This window comes from Sparus aurata, chromosome 22 (genome assembly GCF_900880675.1).
Source record: "Sparus aurata chromosome 22, fSpaAur1.1, whole genome shotgun sequence".
NCBI lineage: Eukaryota > Metazoa > Chordata > Actinopteri > Spariformes > Sparidae > Sparus > Sparus aurata.
This window is the reverse complement of record NC_044208.1, coordinates 18,096,944-18,118,092: the sequence shown is the minus strand read 5'-3', so window position 1 is coordinate 18,118,092 and position 21,149 is coordinate 18,096,944. Positions and strand designations below refer to the sequence as shown.

The 21,149-nt window shown below is 41.1% G+C and overlaps 1 protein-coding gene across 4 annotated transcripts in view; it reads right to left on the bottom strand.

Annotated features, from left to right (window-relative positions):
• Positions 1-21,149, bottom strand: part of tulp4a (TUB like protein 4a) — a 34,950-nt gene that overhangs the window by 10,460 nt on the left and 3,341 nt on the right. For all 4 annotated transcript variants that reach the window (XM_030405914.1, XM_030405917.1, XM_030405916.1 and 1 more), the window contains exons 3-8: positions 6,486-6,614; positions 5,313-5,474; positions 4,572-4,752; positions 1,230-1,337; positions 890-1,056; positions 10-234 (exon numbers count right to left, since the gene is read on the bottom strand). In XM_030405914.1, coding sequence (XP_030261774.1) covers positions 10-234; positions 890-1,056; positions 1,230-1,337; positions 4,572-4,752; positions 5,313-5,474; positions 6,486-6,614 — 972 coding nt within the window. The remainder of the gene's footprint in view (positions 1-9; positions 235-889; positions 1,057-1,229; positions 1,338-4,571; positions 4,753-5,312; positions 5,475-6,485; positions 6,615-21,149) is intronic.

Here is a 21,149-nt window from a genome sequence, read left to right as displayed (position 1 = left end):
CCATGTTACCTTGATGGTGGGGACAAAAGCAGTGGTGACGTAAGAACAGAGACGGGAAGGCATGGTGAGCTTGGCAACATCTTTTTCCTCCTTCACTGCTGTGGCGATGCCTTGCTGGCAGAGGAGCTGCAGGTTGGCAACGCGGTGCTCCACCCGCACAACATAGAGTGCCGGGCCACAGGCCAAGAACAGACGAGAGTCACGGTGACCCCAGCAAAGCGTGGTGATGGGGCGCTGCAGGGTAATGGAGATGACACATTAGATAGAGGTTTTGTCACTTTTACCACATACTGGTCTACATCCTTTCAAAAGATTCTGCATGAAAATGAGGTAGGAAAGGTTTCTGACTGTTGTGCCACAGTCATATTCAAAACATTTTTTGCAAAGGTCTGACACAGTTTAACATATTCAATGGAAGAAAGTACAAACAACTGGCAGCTGATCTATTTTGACTGACAGATAGGGTTAGTCTATTTCACTGACAAATTTGAAATCAGATTTGGATGTGTGTGTGTGCTACCTTTGTACATTTGGGTTTTCAGCAGTTTGAATATATGACTTTGGTTTAACACCACAAAATAAAAACACCAGAAAGGTGCCTCCTTTCAATTTAAATACAATTTGATATAATTCTTTCTAAACATTGTCCTAAATCTAGGATAAATAAACGTACACATGCTAGACAACGGCAGCAGTAGAGTTTATATCTATAAACAAAATGTTATATTTCTGAGTCTATTACTTTAGAGTAATAAGAGCCTAACTGAAGTTTCTTTAGAGAAAGCTACTTGTCCAATCATTCAGGAAGGAAAAATAATACAATAAATGCAAGTTTAAGCACACAAACTATAAACACATGACATTAGTATGCCCTGTTAAAGTTGCTCACCTGTGCTGGCGTGTCCAGTGTGTAGATGTGTTCACCTCGCACATTGTAGAACTTGACAATGGCGTTCCTGGTGGGGGGAGGACAGGAGGGGTCAGGGGAGAGGAGGGTCCTCTCCATCCCTGCCACTGCAAGGATGTCCCCCTGTGAGCACCACTGGACCACCACATCTACAGCACAAGTCACAGGAGAGAAAATGGCAGTAATGTAATGTAAATTAAAATAATCTACCGATTTTGACAAAATGTGGAAAACACTAAATTCCCTGGCCAACGATTTGTAAATCGGTATAAACAGGTGAGAGAAGCAATTAAACAAGGAAAGAGACAGGTCACCCACACACCTTTTAGACCGGTGCGGATGAGGGTGGGAGAGAGGTCATCGTAGTTGTTCATTAAACTGATGTCTCCAGAGGTGAAGCTGACTGTCAGCAGTGGTTTCTGGCTATGCACTGCGAAGAGACAAAGGACAACACAAACAAATTAGACAGGGAGTGTGACCCCTAGATTCCACTGGGGCGGGTCGTCGGAGCTGATCACGGCTGTTCTAGTCAACGCTCATGTTTCCACCAGCAGAGCCACGGCACGTCTCAACAGCATCCCAGAAGCAGCTATGTCTGTGACGTAACATCATTGACATGCACTCGATGGAAACCAGGGGTGAGAGTGAATTAATGAGGCGAGAGAATGTTTAAAGGACATGGCATCAACTGCAAACTGTTGAGCTATGAAACAAATTATAGCTGAAAAACTCTCTAGTTTTAGCTAGCAATGAGGTGTCGTTCCTGCAACCTAAAGAGGATGAGATGATTAATCTATATTTCTTGAGATGGTCAAAAAAGGCTATGCTTTCTCATTCGTAACTTTGTGTTTACTGTAGTGATAGCTGGGGGCACTAATGAGAGTGGCAAGGACAGATCCACTTCTTTAGCAGCTGTTATTCATTTTCAGTGGGTTTCTACTGTGTCCTATTCAAGAGAACACACAATTGCCTCATCACACTGCGGCATTTTTAGCCGCAAATAGGTGGCATTCTCAGTCAAGCCGCTATAAATACACCCTCAGACAACTACCCATACATTTTCCGTTAAAACATCCTTGAGACCGTCCTTTCCCAGAGTCCTGTAATGACCCAAATACCGAGACAAACTAAATACCCACCTCTTCTTTTGACTTTCAGACCTAAACAGGGACTTCTTCCCTATAGTAACCAGCTTGCAATGCGTTTTGCATTAAAACAGATATATGATGCTGCTGTGAAAGCCGTGTGTTGTGCTGTGCAGCGCAGTGATAATGGGTCATCAGCATACATCATGACAGAGAGATTTGGCAGGCCGGGAAAGAGGCAGCCTGGTGTCTCGGTCAGGTTGTCGACTTGAGAGATAATTTCTATCAGGGCCAATCAATTACTATTGACCAGTTTAATTAGTGAGTTAGAGCATAATCAGTGTTCTAGCTAAGGCAAGCACTTTTCAGCTTAGCCACTTGGCCCACAGTGAAGGGAGGGGGAAAAAATAGCACAGCAGGAGAAGGACAGACCCTCACCAATACAGCCTTAGCAACTGGGACTAATTAAGCTCAGGAGAAAAGGAGGCAAAAAGACAGAGCAGGAACCAATAAAAATGAGGCCGTTACGTGGGCTGGTGTACACAGTGAAGAAGCAGCAGGGTGGAAAAGCTAACTACTTCTCTTGTGTGACTTTTCATGTCTCAGTGCACCAGATACACACTGGCTAGCTATGCATCGTCAAAGGCCAGTGAACTCACCAGATATGCTCTCAGGCTCACTGTTGACTGTTCTTGATTTCTACCACTGTATATGTCTCTAGGCTGTCAGCACAGGATAAGCTGACGTAACTTGAATCATTAGAGGATTAACGAAATTTTGTCTAAATTTTTTTCTAAAAGCTGTAGACTCGATAGCATGCAGTCAACTGTGATATCACACTCAAGCCCATTTTAACGTACACCCTTATACTGCGACAGTTGCCGGTCTGATGACAGCTTCTGCACCATTAAGTGCACACAGGAGGTCCAGCGGCAATGTCAACCCGATGTTAGGAGAGCTCCCTTTCACTATGCTCCACCTTCACATTCTGTGATCCATTGTTCCCTTCAGGCCCCAAGCCACTGTCCATTTGGTCACACTCTTTTGTATTAATGGTCTCTCCTTCCACATCTACCCAACTTGCAGAGGGGTGGAAAATAGGTCAATAAAAGTTACCTTTATACTTCTGCAGCTTCATTTAATGCCCTGCATTGCGTCTATCTAACTATAAACTTCAATTAATACCTTTTGCTCCTCAGCCCAACAACTAAACTAAATAAAATAGTGTTTTAAGAAGGAAGGGGCATCCAGTCAATTAATCTTTTTTTGATCAGTGGTTAACCTACTATAAGAAATTAGTTCTTTCATTTCTGGAGACATTTCTTCATCAGAAATCTTATGACGTAGATTTGTTTGGTTTTAGTGCAGTTTCTCCATGCATCTCCCATACAGCGATCACCACAGTCAGGCAACAGCAAAGATTCAGTGAAGTAATGACCCTTCTATCTTTTTTATGTTCCCTGAAGAGAGGCAGGAAAGGGGCCACTGCCCCCCCATTTTCCGGCCCTGGCCAACATTTGTTTTAAATTGCAGATCACTGTAACCCAGTTCAAATCATCCCACTCCACTCTGGAGCTGGCTTTTTTCTTCTGTCTATCTCTGTATATGTAGTTGAGATAAAAATGAAGACAGAGTACTGAGGACTCATTAAGTAATGTAGTAGTCACTACCGAGTAGTCATGGGCCAGACAGAGGAACATGTTCATGAGTATTGTGGCTGGTGTAATCCCATCTCAAGATGGTCTCTAGTTTTGTTTGTGTTTAAATTTTAGAGATGTGGATGCTTGTAATAAATTCTACAAGCTTCTTGATCTGTTATAGTGTTTGTTGAATTAAGAAACCCGCAGTTGCAATTGGTGTACATGTGTTTGGTGCCTTATTCAAGAACATGCAAAGTGTGATCTTATTTGGAATAAAATACACCCTGTACTACTATACAGGGCAAAGCGGGAATCTCAAGATAGACAGTGCAATACATAAGATAATGCAAAGAGCAGAGGTTGTTAATGGCTGGCTCACATGGCTGAGCATGTTTTGTGATCTAATCCACTGTTAATTTATCAATTACCATTTCTCTCCAATTCATCTCATTCATAGATAATATGATCTGCATATTTAACAAATGACTTCACAGAGGTTGCAGGCACAATTTATGTCCACCTGTACCCAGAGCTAAACTATTCATGAGAATACAAGGGGGACTAAGGACACTAATGGTAATATAGTGCAGACCTACCAGCCATAACTTGTGCTCCCACCTGGTGCCCCCAGTTGGAAAACTTTCTCCTGTCCTATTGGACTAAGAGCATGACGAATTGTGGATGGAGCAGTAAAAGTTGGAGTTAGATGGTCCAACATCTGCTTTCTTCTACAAGGAAGTACCTACGGATGAACAGCTGGACTACTCTACATCTGCACTATACTGCCTACAGGCATGACTCCTTACTAGATAAACCTTCATTGTCCTCCATTTCTACATCAGGTTATACTCTTACGTCATGTCTACACTGAACCGGTTCAGTTGTGAGCCTGAAGAGGCCTTGAGGGCCATCTTTTCAAATCGAACCCTGAGCAGGTACCTTGTGGTGGGGAGTAGTCGTCAGAGTCTGTGTCGCTCTCACTGCTGTCCTCCACCAGGAAACTGGGATAGTTCCAGGACATGCTGACGATGCCATCCGACTCATGCAGCAGAATGTGGGCCAGCATGCGCCCATGGCAGTCCATCACTATCACTTGTCCATCTGCAGTACCAAATAACACCTAGAAAGATATAGGAAAATGTTATCAGGGAGAGGAGGAGGAAGAAAGAAAAAGCTGACAGAATCTTGACTTTAACACAAAGGCAGAAGAACAAAGATGAAAAGGCAGGCACAGGCACGGTATAGAAAGGAGATGACAGATAGTGAGCAAGAGACATTCATATCACAAGGAAAACAACCTAAAGAAGTAGACACAAATAGGATGAAAGCGATGAACAAAGACAGAGAGGCATATACAATCTGAAAGTTTGATGATGTCCAACCCAAGCTGACAATTTAACAGTGTGAAAGAAAAAACATAGCCTAACAAAACCACAACGCATTCAAGACAGAGGATGTTTGCTGTCACTCACAGATGATCTCCCTAAGGGCCTGTCTCTGCCTTCTGATTGACAAGCCCACATACTAAAAGTGGCAAATGAAAACCTCAAACTTCTACATCCATCAGCATTTAAAGGCTAGCACAGTGCTAGGCAGAAACATTGTAGCCATCACGATTCTGTGGTGCATGTGCATACGCATGTGTGTGTGTGTGTGTGTGTGTGTGTGTGCGTGTGCTACCTGCTGGTCATCGGGTGTCCAGATACCACAGGTGATCTGGCTTTCCAGGTTGATCTCGGAGGACCAGTGTCTCTGCCCGCTAACCGATCCCACCAGGACAAAGCCATCACGGTAGGAGATGAGAGCTTGTGTGCCATCATGGGACCAGGTAAAGTCACTCACCTAAAGGGCAGCAGACAAATTATATAAAGATCTAATGACATAATCCTAAGAGCACTTCTAATAAACTGAATCTGAGTCCAGGAAGATTAATCAATTTTCATGATAGAAAATAGATTACATTTTGGCTTTTCTGATGACTGATCATACTATACAATTTAATGAAGCCACCTTGGGCTATGGGGCAGTGTAATAGGCATGCCCATAAATTCCAGGTATTTCATAGACAAAATGATTAAGTATCACACTAATCATCAACTGTATCCCTATAGCAAACATTGTAAAATTCAACATCTGCCCAATCATTAGCAAGCATCACGAGACACTGGTCTTAATTAACAATGTTCAAGTGTTTCAGGCACCTGGCATCCTCACTAGCAGGAGCCTAATGAAGCAAAGTCATTTCAAAGCACATCCTCTAGGGGCCAGTGGTGAGACATTTACACTTGTCGATTCAAACACAGGGCCTATTGCACTGTTGATATCAAATGTGTCTACCTCAGCTATAATAATGACGCCCTCTGCTAATGTCAGTATAAATTAATACACTTGTACTCGAAATAAAACCTTAACTGTGAGGGAAAAGAGCAGAGGCACTTTTAGTTTTTAAATGTATAGACAATATATTTAAAGAGTGAGGTTATTGTTTGCTGTTTAGACAGTCATCTGCTCACTAAATTGATCACAAAAGAATAGATGGCGTCAGGATGTGTCAGACTCATCAGATGACAGTGATTGACGGATGAGGTCTGCTCATTGCAAGCATGCTTTGGAGTTATTATCAGCATGTGCAATTTTAAGTGAGATGTTCAAGGCAAATGGCTCAGACAGTCACAATATGGTAGAAATGTGCAAGAAAAACTCTATACAGGTTCATGGTGTTTCTACTAGCTTATTCATATGCACGCCATTATTTCTAGGCACGTTTTTTTCATCCTCTGTCATGTGAAAAGTGACATCACAAAAAGTAAAAATGCAGTTCAGTTTCTGATTTAATTGTGTGATGTATTTTACCTGCGCTCCACGGTCATTGACCAGCTCCACAGACCATCGACCCTCATACTGGATCCAAACAAAGATCCCTCCATCTGTATCACAGGTGGCCAGTTTCTGAAAGGGCTCATTCCACCGCACCAAGACCACCTTAACAGACAGAGGAACAGGAATAAAAGGAAGAATGGGATGATTAGATAGTAGGGGTGTCAACGTCTACACGTGTAAACGGATACACGGATAACAAATCATAACCGTTTAGAAAAATCAATAACCGTTTACACGTCTTTTTTTCTTCCTCCTCCTCCTCCTCGTTCATTTCTCATCAATATATATAGTATTCAGGTTTTCCCCTACATGTAATTGACTGTGGCGCACCGCCACGGCAAAAAATAAAAGCCGCCACACCTTAAAAATTCAGGCATAAATAAATCCAGTGGAAATATTTTACCGTGTCTTCCACCGCAGTCTTTGATGTTAACTAACATGTTGGATATTTAGCTTGATAATTGGCTAGAGGATTAAAATGGTCACTTAGAGCAGAGTCCTGCACGGGTCACCGCATCCGACCCGTTATCCGACAGTAGCACAGATTACATTTCGTACCAGAGCCGACCCGCTATAAATTGATACCGACGCCCGAAGGAAAATTGGACGGACGCAATTTTTAAAAGTGAAAGTAAGATAATGTTACCTGAAAGCTTCAGATAATAACATTAACTAACTATACACTTAAATGTTCCCACTAGTGCAGTTATCCGCATACATAATAGATGAATGGGGCACAATGTTACGTTGATATAAAAAAAAAACAAAAAACCCGCAGCCACAGCCAGTGTCGCGTCACGTCACTTCAAGTTGACTGGGGGACACGATAGCGGCGGTCAACAAGCGGAGCACTGTGTGTTTTTTGAACAAACTGCCAGTGGAAATCAAGTTGAGTGTAGGCTATGTCAGGCAAAGTTGGCTTACAACAACAGCACGGGATCCATGCTAAACCACCTGTGATGGAAACACCCGAACAATTTGGAGGGAGAGACTGCTGCTGGCATCGGTGCTACCACAACTGCGATAGAAAGAGATCATAAATCTCTGACGTGTAACCGGGTACACGTGTAGAACAAATTGTAAACGTTGACACCCCTATTAGGCTGTCCTACATTCTCATGACAGTATTTTCTTTTCTTTTTTTTTTTAAGATTTTTTCCGGCATAGACACCTTTATTAAGCATTAGACAGATAGGAAATATGGGAAAGAGAGGGGTTGTGACATGCAGCAAAGGACCTCCGGCCGGAATCGAACCGGGGTCAGCTGCGTATGTGGCATGAGCTCTAACCACTCGACCACCTGCGCGCCCAGACTGTATTTTCATTTAGATATGCAAATTATCTCAGTACAGATTGCTTAATTCTTTGACTGCCGTATCACACACACACAACACGGTGGCCTTCCTGTGACACAGCCTTGTCTCCTTAACTACAACAGATAACATGAGATGATCAAAAACAGTGCCTTGACAGAGGAACCTTTATAAAGACTCTGAATTCTTTGCCTGCACACTCACAGCAAGTTGCATTTCACTTGAGCGTCGGCTGAAATGCCTAAAATGCACAAAGTAAAATTCAAGATCCCACATTTCGATCTAAATTTAGCATCGAACCAGATGAAAATACATCACAAAGTGGGTTAACCTCATTTTGAAAAATTCACAAAGGAGCTGTTAATATCCTATATATTACAGACAAAAATATTAAATAATTCTGTCTTTTATCAGTGTTATACAGCCATACCAAACGTCTCTTCAGAGATGGACATTTCTGAGTGTTCTGTATGTTTTAATTCAAAAGGTTCCTATTTTAAGCTTACAGAAAGTATTCATTTTTTTCCAAACCTGAGTAAAAAAAAGGACCCTGATGCATGAACAGCCCTACAGAAAACAGCATATTTTGGTTTAAAGATCAAACAGAGTAAACTTTACAGCCTCTTACGACTGTGCCTCATAGATGCATAGGTTTCTGCATTTACCGAGAGGTCGGTAGATACAGAGATGGATCCTGATTACCCTTAAAAAAAAATTAGTTGCAGAGGAAGAAGGTGCAAATCAATGACAGAGAGCAGCATAGATCAAACTATTCAGTGTCACCGATCTTAAGAGATCTCCATCAAAGCCCCCTCCTCTGTCTCTGTCTCTATCTGTCCGGTCTTCTGTAGCGTGAGTCAGCCTTTTCCCAGAGGAATAATCCTAAGCAGGGAGCAGTTCTGCTCTCGTCAAGCGAAGCACGTGGGCTGTACACGCTCAAACACACACAAACACACACACACACACACACACACACAGGGCTGGTTTTAGCGGGGCTTACGCTCTCCAAGTGCAAGTCCAACAGATCAGTGGCTGAAAGTTAGATAAGCCAGCCAGATTTTTCCTGTTTTTTGCCCCAAACAACAACATCCCCTCCATGCAGTAAAACAGTCGTGATTGAAGTAAACAATCATTCTCGCTCCAGCAATAAACTCTACAACATCCTCTTACGTCAGTGCCACTTGATTGTGACAGCTGCATTTACAAATCCATCTCAATATCTTCTGTTTTAGAACAAGAGATAATTTTGCACATACATAGTTTTCTTCCACTGGCCGTTTTGTGCATAACTGTTTTTTGAAATGCATTTCGTTCTTGTCAGTGGGATTTATTTCAGTTTCCTATAGAGTTGTAATGATGAGGCCTCCAGCTCACCTCAAATAAAGAGTGCCTCTGCCAGCATCATAAAAAAAACAAAAAAAAATCCAATTCAATATAACACTATAGGGCTGTTTACATTCATTTGGCTTATTTGGTGGTGGTGCTGCTGCTGCTCAAAATGGCTTGGGTGCTGTGTACAAGCTGAAAATTGGTAGGAAAAACCCCTGTAAACTAAGCAATTTTTAGTCTGCTGTAGGCGGGAAATGCTCCTAAAAATAAAGTCAAAAACAGGGGTAAAATTCATTAAAAGTGATACAAGACAGGGTCATCCCAGGGAAACTCACAAAAAATACTTATATGAACACAACATGTTCAGCCCACCAGCACAATGACTGTACAGTAGGATTCATTGGTCTCCAGGCCCTGCCAGCGTAGCAATAAGGTGTCCCGTGAGCCAGAGTTACAGTGTTTTCACTCCCACTCCCAATGGTATAAATCCTTATGTTACTCTTTAGGTGCGTCTTAACAGGAAAGGGGATACAACGAGACCAGGCCTGTTGTAGGTCTGCAGTTAAGGTCTCAATGTCACCCTGATTGATTTAACCATTTACACACCCCTAAAAAAAAACAAAAAAAAAAAAAACAGCATCTACGATTCAGACACAGCAGTCACCTAATGCAGCAGTGCTTACTTGGTGCAAAGCTGACAAAGCTTCGGCAGCAGTATTGTCAACGATAACAAATTTCCATGCTCAAGGATCTCATTGGGGGAATAGAACTCTATCTTGTTACTCCACTTGTGCACTGTCAGCAGAAAAATTGATTTTCATGATGGTATCATACAACCTTTTTCAGCTCCAGCCAATGCCAACATGAGGCTTTAGATTAGGTAGGATTTCGAGTTAGCGTTATTCTAAACATCATTCATACACTGTATAGAGAAGGGCCAAAAGAAAAACAACAAAAAATGAAATTAGCATAGTGTTAACACATGCGTGTCTTGCAAGCGTGCACACTTATCTGCAGCCTCATAGAGGTGAGAATAATCTGTGTATGTGTAAATTTAGCTCAGTCTGGAGATTAGTTTGAGCTGGTCAGGCATCCCACGAGGGGGACAGCTGAGCACCTCGCTGTGACGCGGCGAACTGGGAGATCAGACATCACATGGAGACAGACAGGATAAGAGTGAGAAGCCACAGGACAGCACAGGGCCGGCGGGATCATGGACAAAGACGCCACGTGCACATATGCATAGACAGACTTGATAAAATCTTTATTAATTAGCATGTGCTGCATAGTCAAAGACATGTACTGACAAAATGAATCACTTTGCAGTTGGTGATTTGTGCCCACATGTTAAAAGACACTTTCAAAGTACCTAAAATTTACATTAAAAAAATTTGAGAGTTGTAGGACGACTACAACATGGCTGAAGAAGTCTACAGCCTCATGTTCCCAGGCTCGTTTTCGTCTCAATCAAACAAATGCCCGGTAAGAGTAGGGGAAACTCCCCGTTTCCGATCCCTTTAATTCGGTCATTTGGCCAGCGCGCCACCATTGACAACTTCTGCCTGGGTAGTTGGCATCAACTTCACTCCTGCAGTCAATGTCTTGCTGTTGTCATTGCAGCTCTGGCCTCTTGCTGGGACTTAGAGACTGGGAGCTAAGCTGACCCCAGCAACTTATCTGGGAAGACCAAATCAAATCAAGGGACAGCTTTGGGTTGCATTGGAGTCAGCAGAAGTGAGAGGACACTGTGACAGTGCAGTGTCACTGTGGTGCAGTCGTGAGCACATGGGTCCATGGCAACACAGGCCCCTGGCGCCAAGGACTTTATTTTTGCAAGAAGGTTATGAAAAGCAGGCTGAACTAGAAGACATTAACTCAGTCTTTCTAGTGCAACAGAAGATCAGTTCTTGCTTTATTAGTTTTAAATTAAGCAAGAATGTATATCCTAAAGAAGATTTAAAACAAAGGTCAAAATAGCTCAGTTCAGTTTAGTATTAAATGTGCCACATGAAAAATTTCATATGAATACAAAACAAAACAAAGAAATCAAAAGAAAACCCAGATAAAATTAGATAAAGTAACACACAATGGGCAGAAAAAGGGCAATTGTTAGTGGCAAGTGAGTAGGGTAGATGCTCCCCTTCCCCTCTATGTTCTCCCCTGATTTTGGTTTGACATGATTTTAACTCAAACACAAAACTTGATCAAAGAAAAGCGCAGTGCTGATACAAAAGCAAGGAAGCCAGAATGGGCAAAGCAGGGCCGGAGCGATTAGCAGCATGACAGAAAGGGCAATGGGACGAGACCTTTGGCGGAGGTAGAATCTGAAATGTTTACGAGTACAGCAAGCATGTGATAAAAACTTTATCAATATCAATATCTGACAATAGCATTTACATTGGTTATCATTTGGTGTGAGGCAGAGCTCAACAAATAGAAAGTAGCTGCAAGGAAAAGGGATCTTGCAGTTAAATGCATCTTGTAAGTCATTATTTAAATGTACACACACTACTGGGCTGTACTTTCTCCCTACAATGGCTGATATGGCACAGAATTTATATTAGATTCAAAGCCAAGAAGATTAAGAAAATTATATATTTATGGTAAAAGCTACAACATTAGTATTTTACTACTTACACTTAACTTTTATGTGATCCAACAATTAGAAAATGTGGTTGCTCAGGGTTTAATGTATGCCACAATTTACACTGTCAACATATACACGGATACGTCTTAGAAAGTAGCTTTTCTACATCTCTTGGCCTACTGTAGAGACCTCAATAGCATTTAAAGTCACTTTTAGATAACTTTTTTTTATCAGTTACAATATGTCCTTCCCTGATTCGCCATGCCCCTATTCACGTCACCCTTTTCGGGAAGAGAAGGAAAGACATGATCCTTGACTACCAGCGTTAAATTGACATGGGTAACAAATTACATTCATTGCTGACCTTGTTTTCTATGCAAGCAGCTGTTATGCAGTTAAATTCTGCATTTTATATTGCAACTACTGCCAACGAGTGTGAGGCAGACCATTTTCAACAGCACTGCATGGAGCGCCACCTTTTAATGAGGCTACCGGCTTCAAGACGCTTAATGTCATGATGTTTTTAATGATACTGATAATAGCAATATGATTTTCCAGGCTGTCCCGGAGTTGTAATAGGAGATTTTGTTGAAGGATTGTGACATGCATAAATAAATCAGTAGCATCATGATGCAACTCGACTATCAACTTGTCATGAGTTTGTTATGTTGAATTTAACAGTTTTTGTCATTCTTTTCTGGGCTGTAATAATCTAACAAAATATGAATGCAATGTGCAGAGATTAATCAAACTGACACGCATAAACATGTGTCAGTTTGTGTAAGCAAATACTGAACCTATCTGAAACATTAAGGGCAATCAAAGTGGCACACAGAGTACAAAAAGACATGCAAAGAAGGGCTCTCCAGTGCTTGAATTTTTTGTCTTCACATCCGTTTGCTGTGTAGGCTGGAATGAGTTGCTTTTATCCTGCAAATAGCACAACTCTAAAACAATGTGAACCCAAGTGTGCAGATATGTCTGTCTGATCAGACAAACACTGCTCATAACAAAAATAACCTGCACTGTACAGGCCACACTGTCCCTCTTGGAAAATTTCTAGCAAGCAGAAAAGTACACCTGAATCTGAGGAAGCAGGGGACCTGAGTGTTATGCAACATGTCCTCTCCAAGGATGGATTAGCACACTAAAGCCATCTCCACTAAGCACATTTGGTGAGACCATTTTAATGCAGTGAATGGGTCCTGTAATCTTCGATCCTGAGCAGGGCTTCTAATGTCAAGAGGTCAGATAAGAGGAGAGAAAAAGACGTGTAGAGGCACGGGTGAGGAGATCATGAGAGAATGAAGTGGGGGATGGAGAGCTTTGGTTCAGAAGAAGGAAACAAGACCGCGGACAACAGATTAGTGTCTGGACACACGTGGTGAAGGAAGTTGAGGTAGGTGACACTGAGGAAAAAGTTATGACTTTACTCCAACTTTCTTCAGCTTGTATTGCAAGAAAAAAATATGCAGCATTCTACCTGTTTTGTAATCCATTATTATGGTCCCCATTAAATAATCCAGTATCTCTTACTCGATTGTTGCCTTTTAAAATGTGCTGTGCAGGTCTCAGATCAGTGTTGGTACACTGTCTTGTACAAACCCTCTATGAGAGCTATTAAATGATTTATTCATAAGGCTTCGGCAAGAACACAAAATCGTCACACAGCACAAGCAAAAAAAAAATCACACAGAAGAACATGGTGGTGGGGTTATCTGAGAAAGAGATTGATTCCCTCTGATCTATCAGTTCAGTAGACGAGTGAATAGACCCCATGAAGTTGGAGGGTCAAGAAGTTTTCAGAGGCCTGAAACAATTGACAATTAGTATTACAGTATAGTATTACTTACAATTTACAGTTCTAGTCACACTAACTGACTTAACTGAAACTTCTGTAGAGAGAATTCAAATGTTCCTCGGTTCTATATTCATGTATCAAATAAACCAGCACTTATCATCGTAACTATACTAGTACAAAGTAAAAACATCTGATCAGACACAGGTTCTTGCAGCTTCTTTGTGCTTTTGTGGCCTACATGGGCTCATACTAATCTGTCAGTTCAACCTAGATAGTGAGGTGGTAAACACGAGCTTGGTGTCCTGGGGTCACCAGTCTCTGTTGGATTAGGGCCTCAGACAATTGCCCATGTTAGCCTGGATCTGGCCTCAAAGGGAAAACCAACAGGTGTGAATCCACCCATAAACCTCATGGGACTGTTAGTTAGGTGTGTATAAACTGGGTGTACCTGATTTACCATGTTGGTGTTGTCCCTAGAACATCATAATTAATGTTACAACAGGTTAGGAAAATCAACAACAACAGTAAGCAGTCATGGTTGTGTGGTTTAAGTAAAGGGCATTCACTTGTACCCCATTTAGGACATACTATTATACTGTTTGCTTAATATTTGTATACCAATTCCAGTTTTTGTCACCGTTTGGTCAGGTTTATGAAAACATCGTTTGGCATACACCCTCTCACAACTGTAAACAATGTCAGAATGGATAACTTTTCCCAAGGTCCTATTTCCCCGAGTGCAGAGCTATGGCATAACAAAAACATGATTGATGAGTTGCAGTGATAGTCCTGGAGCAACAAAACGTATGATGTTCCAGGACAACAACAGATTGCGCATTTGAACTGTTTCAGCAGTCCAAAACATTTTTTCATCCTTTCAGCTACAACAATTCATAAACACTATGACATTGGCTGACTTTATCAGGATGCTTATTTTCAGCAAACAAATTCAAAACACCCCCCCTTGAGACTGCCACTTAATGTTCTACTTTGCCTCATAGTGTCCATGCTCAAAAAAAAATAGCAATTGTGCTGTGCTGTCTGACTGTGAGCAACTTACTATAGCAAACATACACTGACAGACCAAAGATGTTGGAGCAATAACAAATCACAAGTGGATAGTTTCACTGCAAATATCACTATTTCCCTCTCATAGAAAAGCATACATGTATGATTTGATTGCAAGACAAATTTCACAGCTAGCAGTTGACAGGATTCTGAAAGACAATTTGCCCAAAACCTGCGCTGCAGCCAACATTTCCTTGTCAACATGTAGACAGTCATTGTCAAGCCAGTCGAGGACATACAGCTCTCATGGAAAATGAATGGGCTCCCAGTGACTAGCTGCTCAGTTAGTTCAGCATCTGTTCGCACTGTAATGGGGAAAAAAAAGCACCCGATTGTCAAAAGAGGTGTTGATCTATTCTGATGCATGTCCCAGAGGGGTTACTCTGCATCGTCAGAAGTATAGTCAAATAAAGAGATGCAAAACTCATTGCTTTCATCTATTTTCAATTTGGTTTAAGTGAGGTGCAACTGACAAGCCTGCTCCCTAAGTTCAGCAGCTCTGTTTGGATAATGATATAAAAATAGTATCAGGACATTGAAAGCCAGATTTTCTTTCAATACAAAATTTTTTTTAAAACTTGTCAGCTTGATTTATTTTTAGTCTAAAAAGACTGTTACTCAAGCAAACATATTTAATCTGTGTTTAAACACAACGTTGTTTGCAACAGTCATGTCACATCAACTCAATGATCAATCAGCTAGAATCAGTTTAAAACAGACACTAACAAAGTCATCATGTTAAATCAACAACAGTGTTTCCTCTACATTCATTTAGGAGTGGCGGGCCGACACGCCTAAATCCTAGCCGCCGCTCCTTCAAATTTCTTTTTTTTCTTTCTTTTTTTTTTTAAATTGTCGCAAATACACCACCGCCGCATCATATCTCCACCTTCATAGCAGAGTCCTGCACTGGTGTCGCGAGTGCTGAGATAAACTAGATAACTATCTTGCTCAGTATCTACTCTTTAGAGTAGATTCCCCCCGCCCTCCCCCATAACTTACCGGTGCCATCGACGTTAATTACTCACGAGAGCAAGGCCTTGAAAGTGACATCACGTCAAGCACCCAGGCACCAGGTTGGAGAGTCAGAGTCCGTGTCATCTTGAAAATAGGGCAACGACTCACCGGAGAAAAGGTAGACTTATTAGCTTTAGAAAACTTATAATAGATTTTATAAGTTCAATAGACATTCGCAAAATACTGATGGCCAGCTAAGGTTACGTAACATAGGTAGCTTAATTAATTGGGACCGGTGCCAACTCAACTCAGTGTCGCTAACGTGAGTAAACTAATCGATAGCATTAAGCGAATATATACACGCCATGATGTGACTGCTGACTGCATTTTCAGATGAGCTTGTTCAAATATTTCTCAAAACCCAGAAAAATTCATTGTTCCGAGCCTGGGTGCAATCTTTGCCACTGATTCTACAGCCCCATCAAGAAATTATTATTTATTATTTTTTTAAATTATTATTTTACTCTGAACATGATAAGTAAAGAAATAATTAATCGACTAACAGAAAACTAATCAGCACTTGACTGATCTTTTCAGTCATTTTTTGTCACTGGCAGCGGCTACTCTAATGTACAGATTTGTTGCTTTTCTATTCGTTGTAAACTGAATATCTATGGGTTCTAAATTGCTTGTTGGAAAAAAAACGCTGTGTTAAGATGCTACATTACGGGGCGCCCAAGTAGTTCAGTTGGTAGAGCATGTGACCCATATGCAGAGGCTTTGTCCTCGCTGCAGAGGCCTAGGGATCAAGTCCGACCTGTGCCATTTGCTGCATGTCAAATATTTCACTTAGACAAGATGGTCCTTGCATTAAACTGGGCTGTCTATGCAGTAGGAATGAATGAATGAATGAATGAATGAATGAATGAATAAATAATTTTAAATTGGAGCTAGATGACTGGAGAAAACAAAGGAAAGGGGCTGTGGTATTCCCCTTTGCTCATAGGGTAAAAAAAATGGACCATTACACACTTCCACACTGCTGGGTGACATACTACAAGTTGGGTGGTATTTGGTTTTGGCTTGACCTCAGTTTTGAAAAAGGAAAGCAGTGTAGTAACGGAACATTGATTTGTAGTTATCAATCGAATGACACATTTCGTGTCATCTGTCAAAAAGGTGGGGGCAAACCAAGCAGGCTAAAATTTGGCTATGCTACCAACAAACTTCCTGTTTAAGCAACAAAAACAAAAATAGTCTTAAGTTAATTGATAAATTAATATAATTTGTAGCTGCAGTCGTGAGTAGGACCAATATTATGATAGGACCATAATAAAGTAATATATTCAATGTTGACATAATCTAGCACACGGATACTCAAATACAAATCTTAAAGGGCCACAAAGATTTTTTTCAATGACTCAAAGGTCCATGTATTGAGGTCTGTCAGGCCACATGCAATAATACTGTAATATTCAAAACAAAATGTCCTTTTCATTCTAAACAACAAAATACGAACTAAAATAAAATGTAATTTCCATTTTAACATAAATTAAAATACATAGTTGAATATTTCCTCTTTTTGTTTGCCTTCAAACATTGTGTCTATCACTTCAGTCATGCATTATTTGATTTCATTGTGACATAGATGTGACAAGAATCCTGCTTGCAGCTTGATATGACGATTTCAGTGCATTTATTTGTGTTTTGCTTATCTCTGAATTTTGAGGAAATGTCTCTTCAAAATTCCTATGCCTTGTCTCATGATGCCGTTTCAAATTGGAAATCTTCATCACAGCTTTTCCTGCCATATTGTAACGTCCCTTGTGGACTGTGGCGCAATGACTCTTGGGTATTCTGTTGGTGTAATTATGGTTCGTGAATGTGTTTGTGAATAAGATGATATGTAAGATGGTTGTGGGTTATTTCACTTCATTTGTTCTGTGAGTAAATGTTGTTGAGTTTTAACAAGGATGATAAAAATTTTGGCACCGTGAGTGAAAGGGTGTTTGCAAGGAGAAACTCCCCGTCCGTTACGCTCTTTGTATAATTGAAAATACATGATGACACTAGCTATAACTTGTTAAACTATGTAAGGTATGGTGAAGTAAGGCCAAGTATTTAATACCGCTGCACTGTCAGATACATGGGGCTTGTCCTGGTTGGAGGGAGAATATATGCAACTTTGAAGTTCCTATTTCTCTGAGTTGCTGATTCTCACTGTCCACTTTGTTATAGCAGTTTACTTGGAAACACGCCCATATTCAATCTCTTACCACCAGCAAAATGTGAATACGCGAACTGCTCCGAAAACAAAAGTCAAAGTTAAAAGTTGCACTCGCAGCAGTGAGTGACCTAGCTGTCTGTGTATCGTTTGCATGGAGACAAGTCCCGGTACACACGTGCTGACCCAACCAAAACTTCATGGTGAAGGAATAATAGTTTGGGGGCCACAAAGAGGAGGCCGGCGGGCCGGATGCGGCCCGGGGGCCGCCTATTGAGGACCGCTGATCTAGCATAATACAACAAATCAAAACTGTTTATAAAAATAGATATGATAGCATTATGCTGACCTGACATGTGCGCATTATGGGTTTGAGCATTTCTGCTTAGCAACGAAGCTCCATGAAAAACACAAAGAAGAGACTCGTGACACGACTGGAAAAAGACGGTTGTTGGAGACAGAACAAAAGGAGCATGGCCACACACACACACACACACACACACACACACACGCACACACACACACACACACACACACACACACACACACACACACACACACACACACACACACACACACACACACACACACACACACACACACACACACACACACACACACACACACCTCTTTGAAGCTATTACCTTGCAATTATCCCCCACCCTGGCTGAAGGGGAATTAGACACAGAGATGAGGATGAACCATCATCAGAGATGTACTACAGGCCCTGGAACTTCAAAACCTTTTCCTCATCGGAAGATCTTGAGAGCCTTCAAATGAAAATAGGCGCTAGTGCAGGACAACAGCTGAGCTTCACCAAAACACAAGATGTTTTTATCCAAAATATTTGTAGTGCCATGAGTGCCAACCTTTTCCATCATGTGCTAGACTCAAGTGTAAATAAACCTCTTATCCAAGCAGAGGCAGTGCAACACTCTACTTGTCTGCCCTCTTCTTCACAGATGTCTGACAGCTTAATATCTGCCCTTTACTTTACTACATTGCCCGTATTGGGCCATGTCCAAAAGACACATCAGTTCAGACGCTCGCTTACATTAAAATGATCACAGGACACTCTGGTCTATACATCAACAGGAATATGGCCAAACTTAAGGATGCTGGCATGAGTATTGATCTTGGCAGGCAGGACTGGACTCCAACAGGATGAGTTCATGTTGCATTTTTGTGTGTGTGAGCTCATCATATCATGTACTGAGCCAATTCATGTGAAAGGACACTCAGCACCGTCATTGAGCAATTGTAGTTGTTGGTGACGACGTTTTAAAAAGGACAGGACTGTCAGAGGACATGATTTCTTTTACAGCTGAGCACGCAGCTTTTGACGACAAGGAAAGGTTGCCCAAATGTACTGACATAGCCCTTTCAAAAATGTAATTAAATAATGAAATAATTTTGGCTTAAGGTGAGTTTTTGCTTTTTCCAAAACGTATTCTAATACCTGGACAGGACTGAAGAATATACCCAAGCTTTGCTTTATTTTCTCGGTGCTGGACTGTATACTGCAAACAGCATTCTCTCCTCTCCTCAACAGAACTGGGATGGAAAATGATGCAAGTGAAGGAACAGATCAGTCATAACTTGACAGAATTCATTAGTGGTGTGATTTCCACCACTGTCAAAATCCCCAAATTATGCATACGGTGGATGAGTGATGGATTTTGCAAATTCTCCTGCGGGCATTTCCCAAAGCCTTTATTTATTGCTTCATATCAAAATCCAGAGTCGAAGTGGAGAGGACATTACTACTTTCATCACTGGTGCTTGGGTGAGGTCAGAGGACAGTGTGGAAATGTGAGGCTGCATCTGCATTTCATGTGAAAAAGCATCTTGAAAGATGCCAAAAAATGTTTTTAAATAAATCAACCAAATATTTTTAAGCTCCAGCGCTCAAAATGCTCAAATCACCAAACATCGATGTCACGATGGTCAAAAACATTTGGTGAGTAAAGCCCAGATTATTGGGTGAGAGCTGTGCAATGTTTATTTTGGTAGAGTCAAAGGAGAATGGCAACCAAACTTCAAAAGACAAAAAACTAGGGCAGCAGGATTTTGGAAAAAAACACCTAATATGGATCAAATTAAAAATAAATAAAGAGAACAACGCCTGCTATACAAGTTCCATTACGATTGATACGACTAACTTTAATACAACAAAAAATGTGTCATCATGAATTTTCTGCCTATTAAGATGGAAAAAGTCAAATTCACATATGAAAAAGTAGGTAAATAACAGTTATATAGGTTTAATCTCTTCCACACGGCATGCACCAGAACAACAAAATGCAAATTTCAGACCTTGGAGCACATTCAAGTGGGCACAGTTAAATGACATTTCTGCTGCGCTTCAGTCACTCTCTGTGGGGATTCATCCACTCTCCCCTCAGCTGCCTTATGGAATGCTGACACGGCACCTTTCTCCATCTGACCAACAGCTACACCCACTAAAGGAGAAAACGCAACCTGTGTGCAATCTCCACTGCCATAATACTGATGGGAATATCCATATACATGGCTGGCGATCGGCTCTGATATTACTCTGCTGCCGTTTCAATAACACAAGAAATGTGCTCTGTGAGTGAACTGCTGGTGGGAAACTCTGGAGGGTAAAACAATGGTGAGAGATAAGAGCATTGCCTGAGTCTGTAGTACTGACATGCTGTGAAGAAGAACAGCAGGGAGATCTATTGCAGGAAGTTTAAACACGAACCAATAATCGTATACAGCTCTTACTTCCAAAGACACAAAAAACTGATTGGAGTCCTCATGCTCCTCTTTTTCTAGGTAAAACTCTAAAATCATATGCCATGGAAAAACTTAAAAACACCCGCTCCAAGTAAGTTGAAAGACCAGCAGCTTCAGGTAAACTGTTCCTGCATTAGAGCTCAACCAATACCGTCAATACAGATATTAGAATATTGATATATGGGTCTATATTCTTATATAGACAGAATATATATATATGTAAACACACATTCTTTCCAATGATCCCTAAAATGTGACATGCGTAACGGAAGCAGGATATATTTTAGATCACATTATATATATATAAAAAAAAAAAAACAGAAAAGAAAATGATAGTGCCGCATATCAGACAACACATACGTTGATACTGATATATCGCCGGGGCTCTACCCTGCGTCTCACATGAAAAGGATTTAGGTTTGAGCAGCCTGTTGAAAGGGGATCAATGGGATAAATAATCTACCATCAAAAGGTATAAATGTACAGAACGTGATGTTTGATTTCTTTACAATATAGAGGAAGACGAATTAGAAGAGAGGTGAATGACTAGTAGAGGTGTGGAAATTTCTCGATTATAAGATTACAGACATGGAAG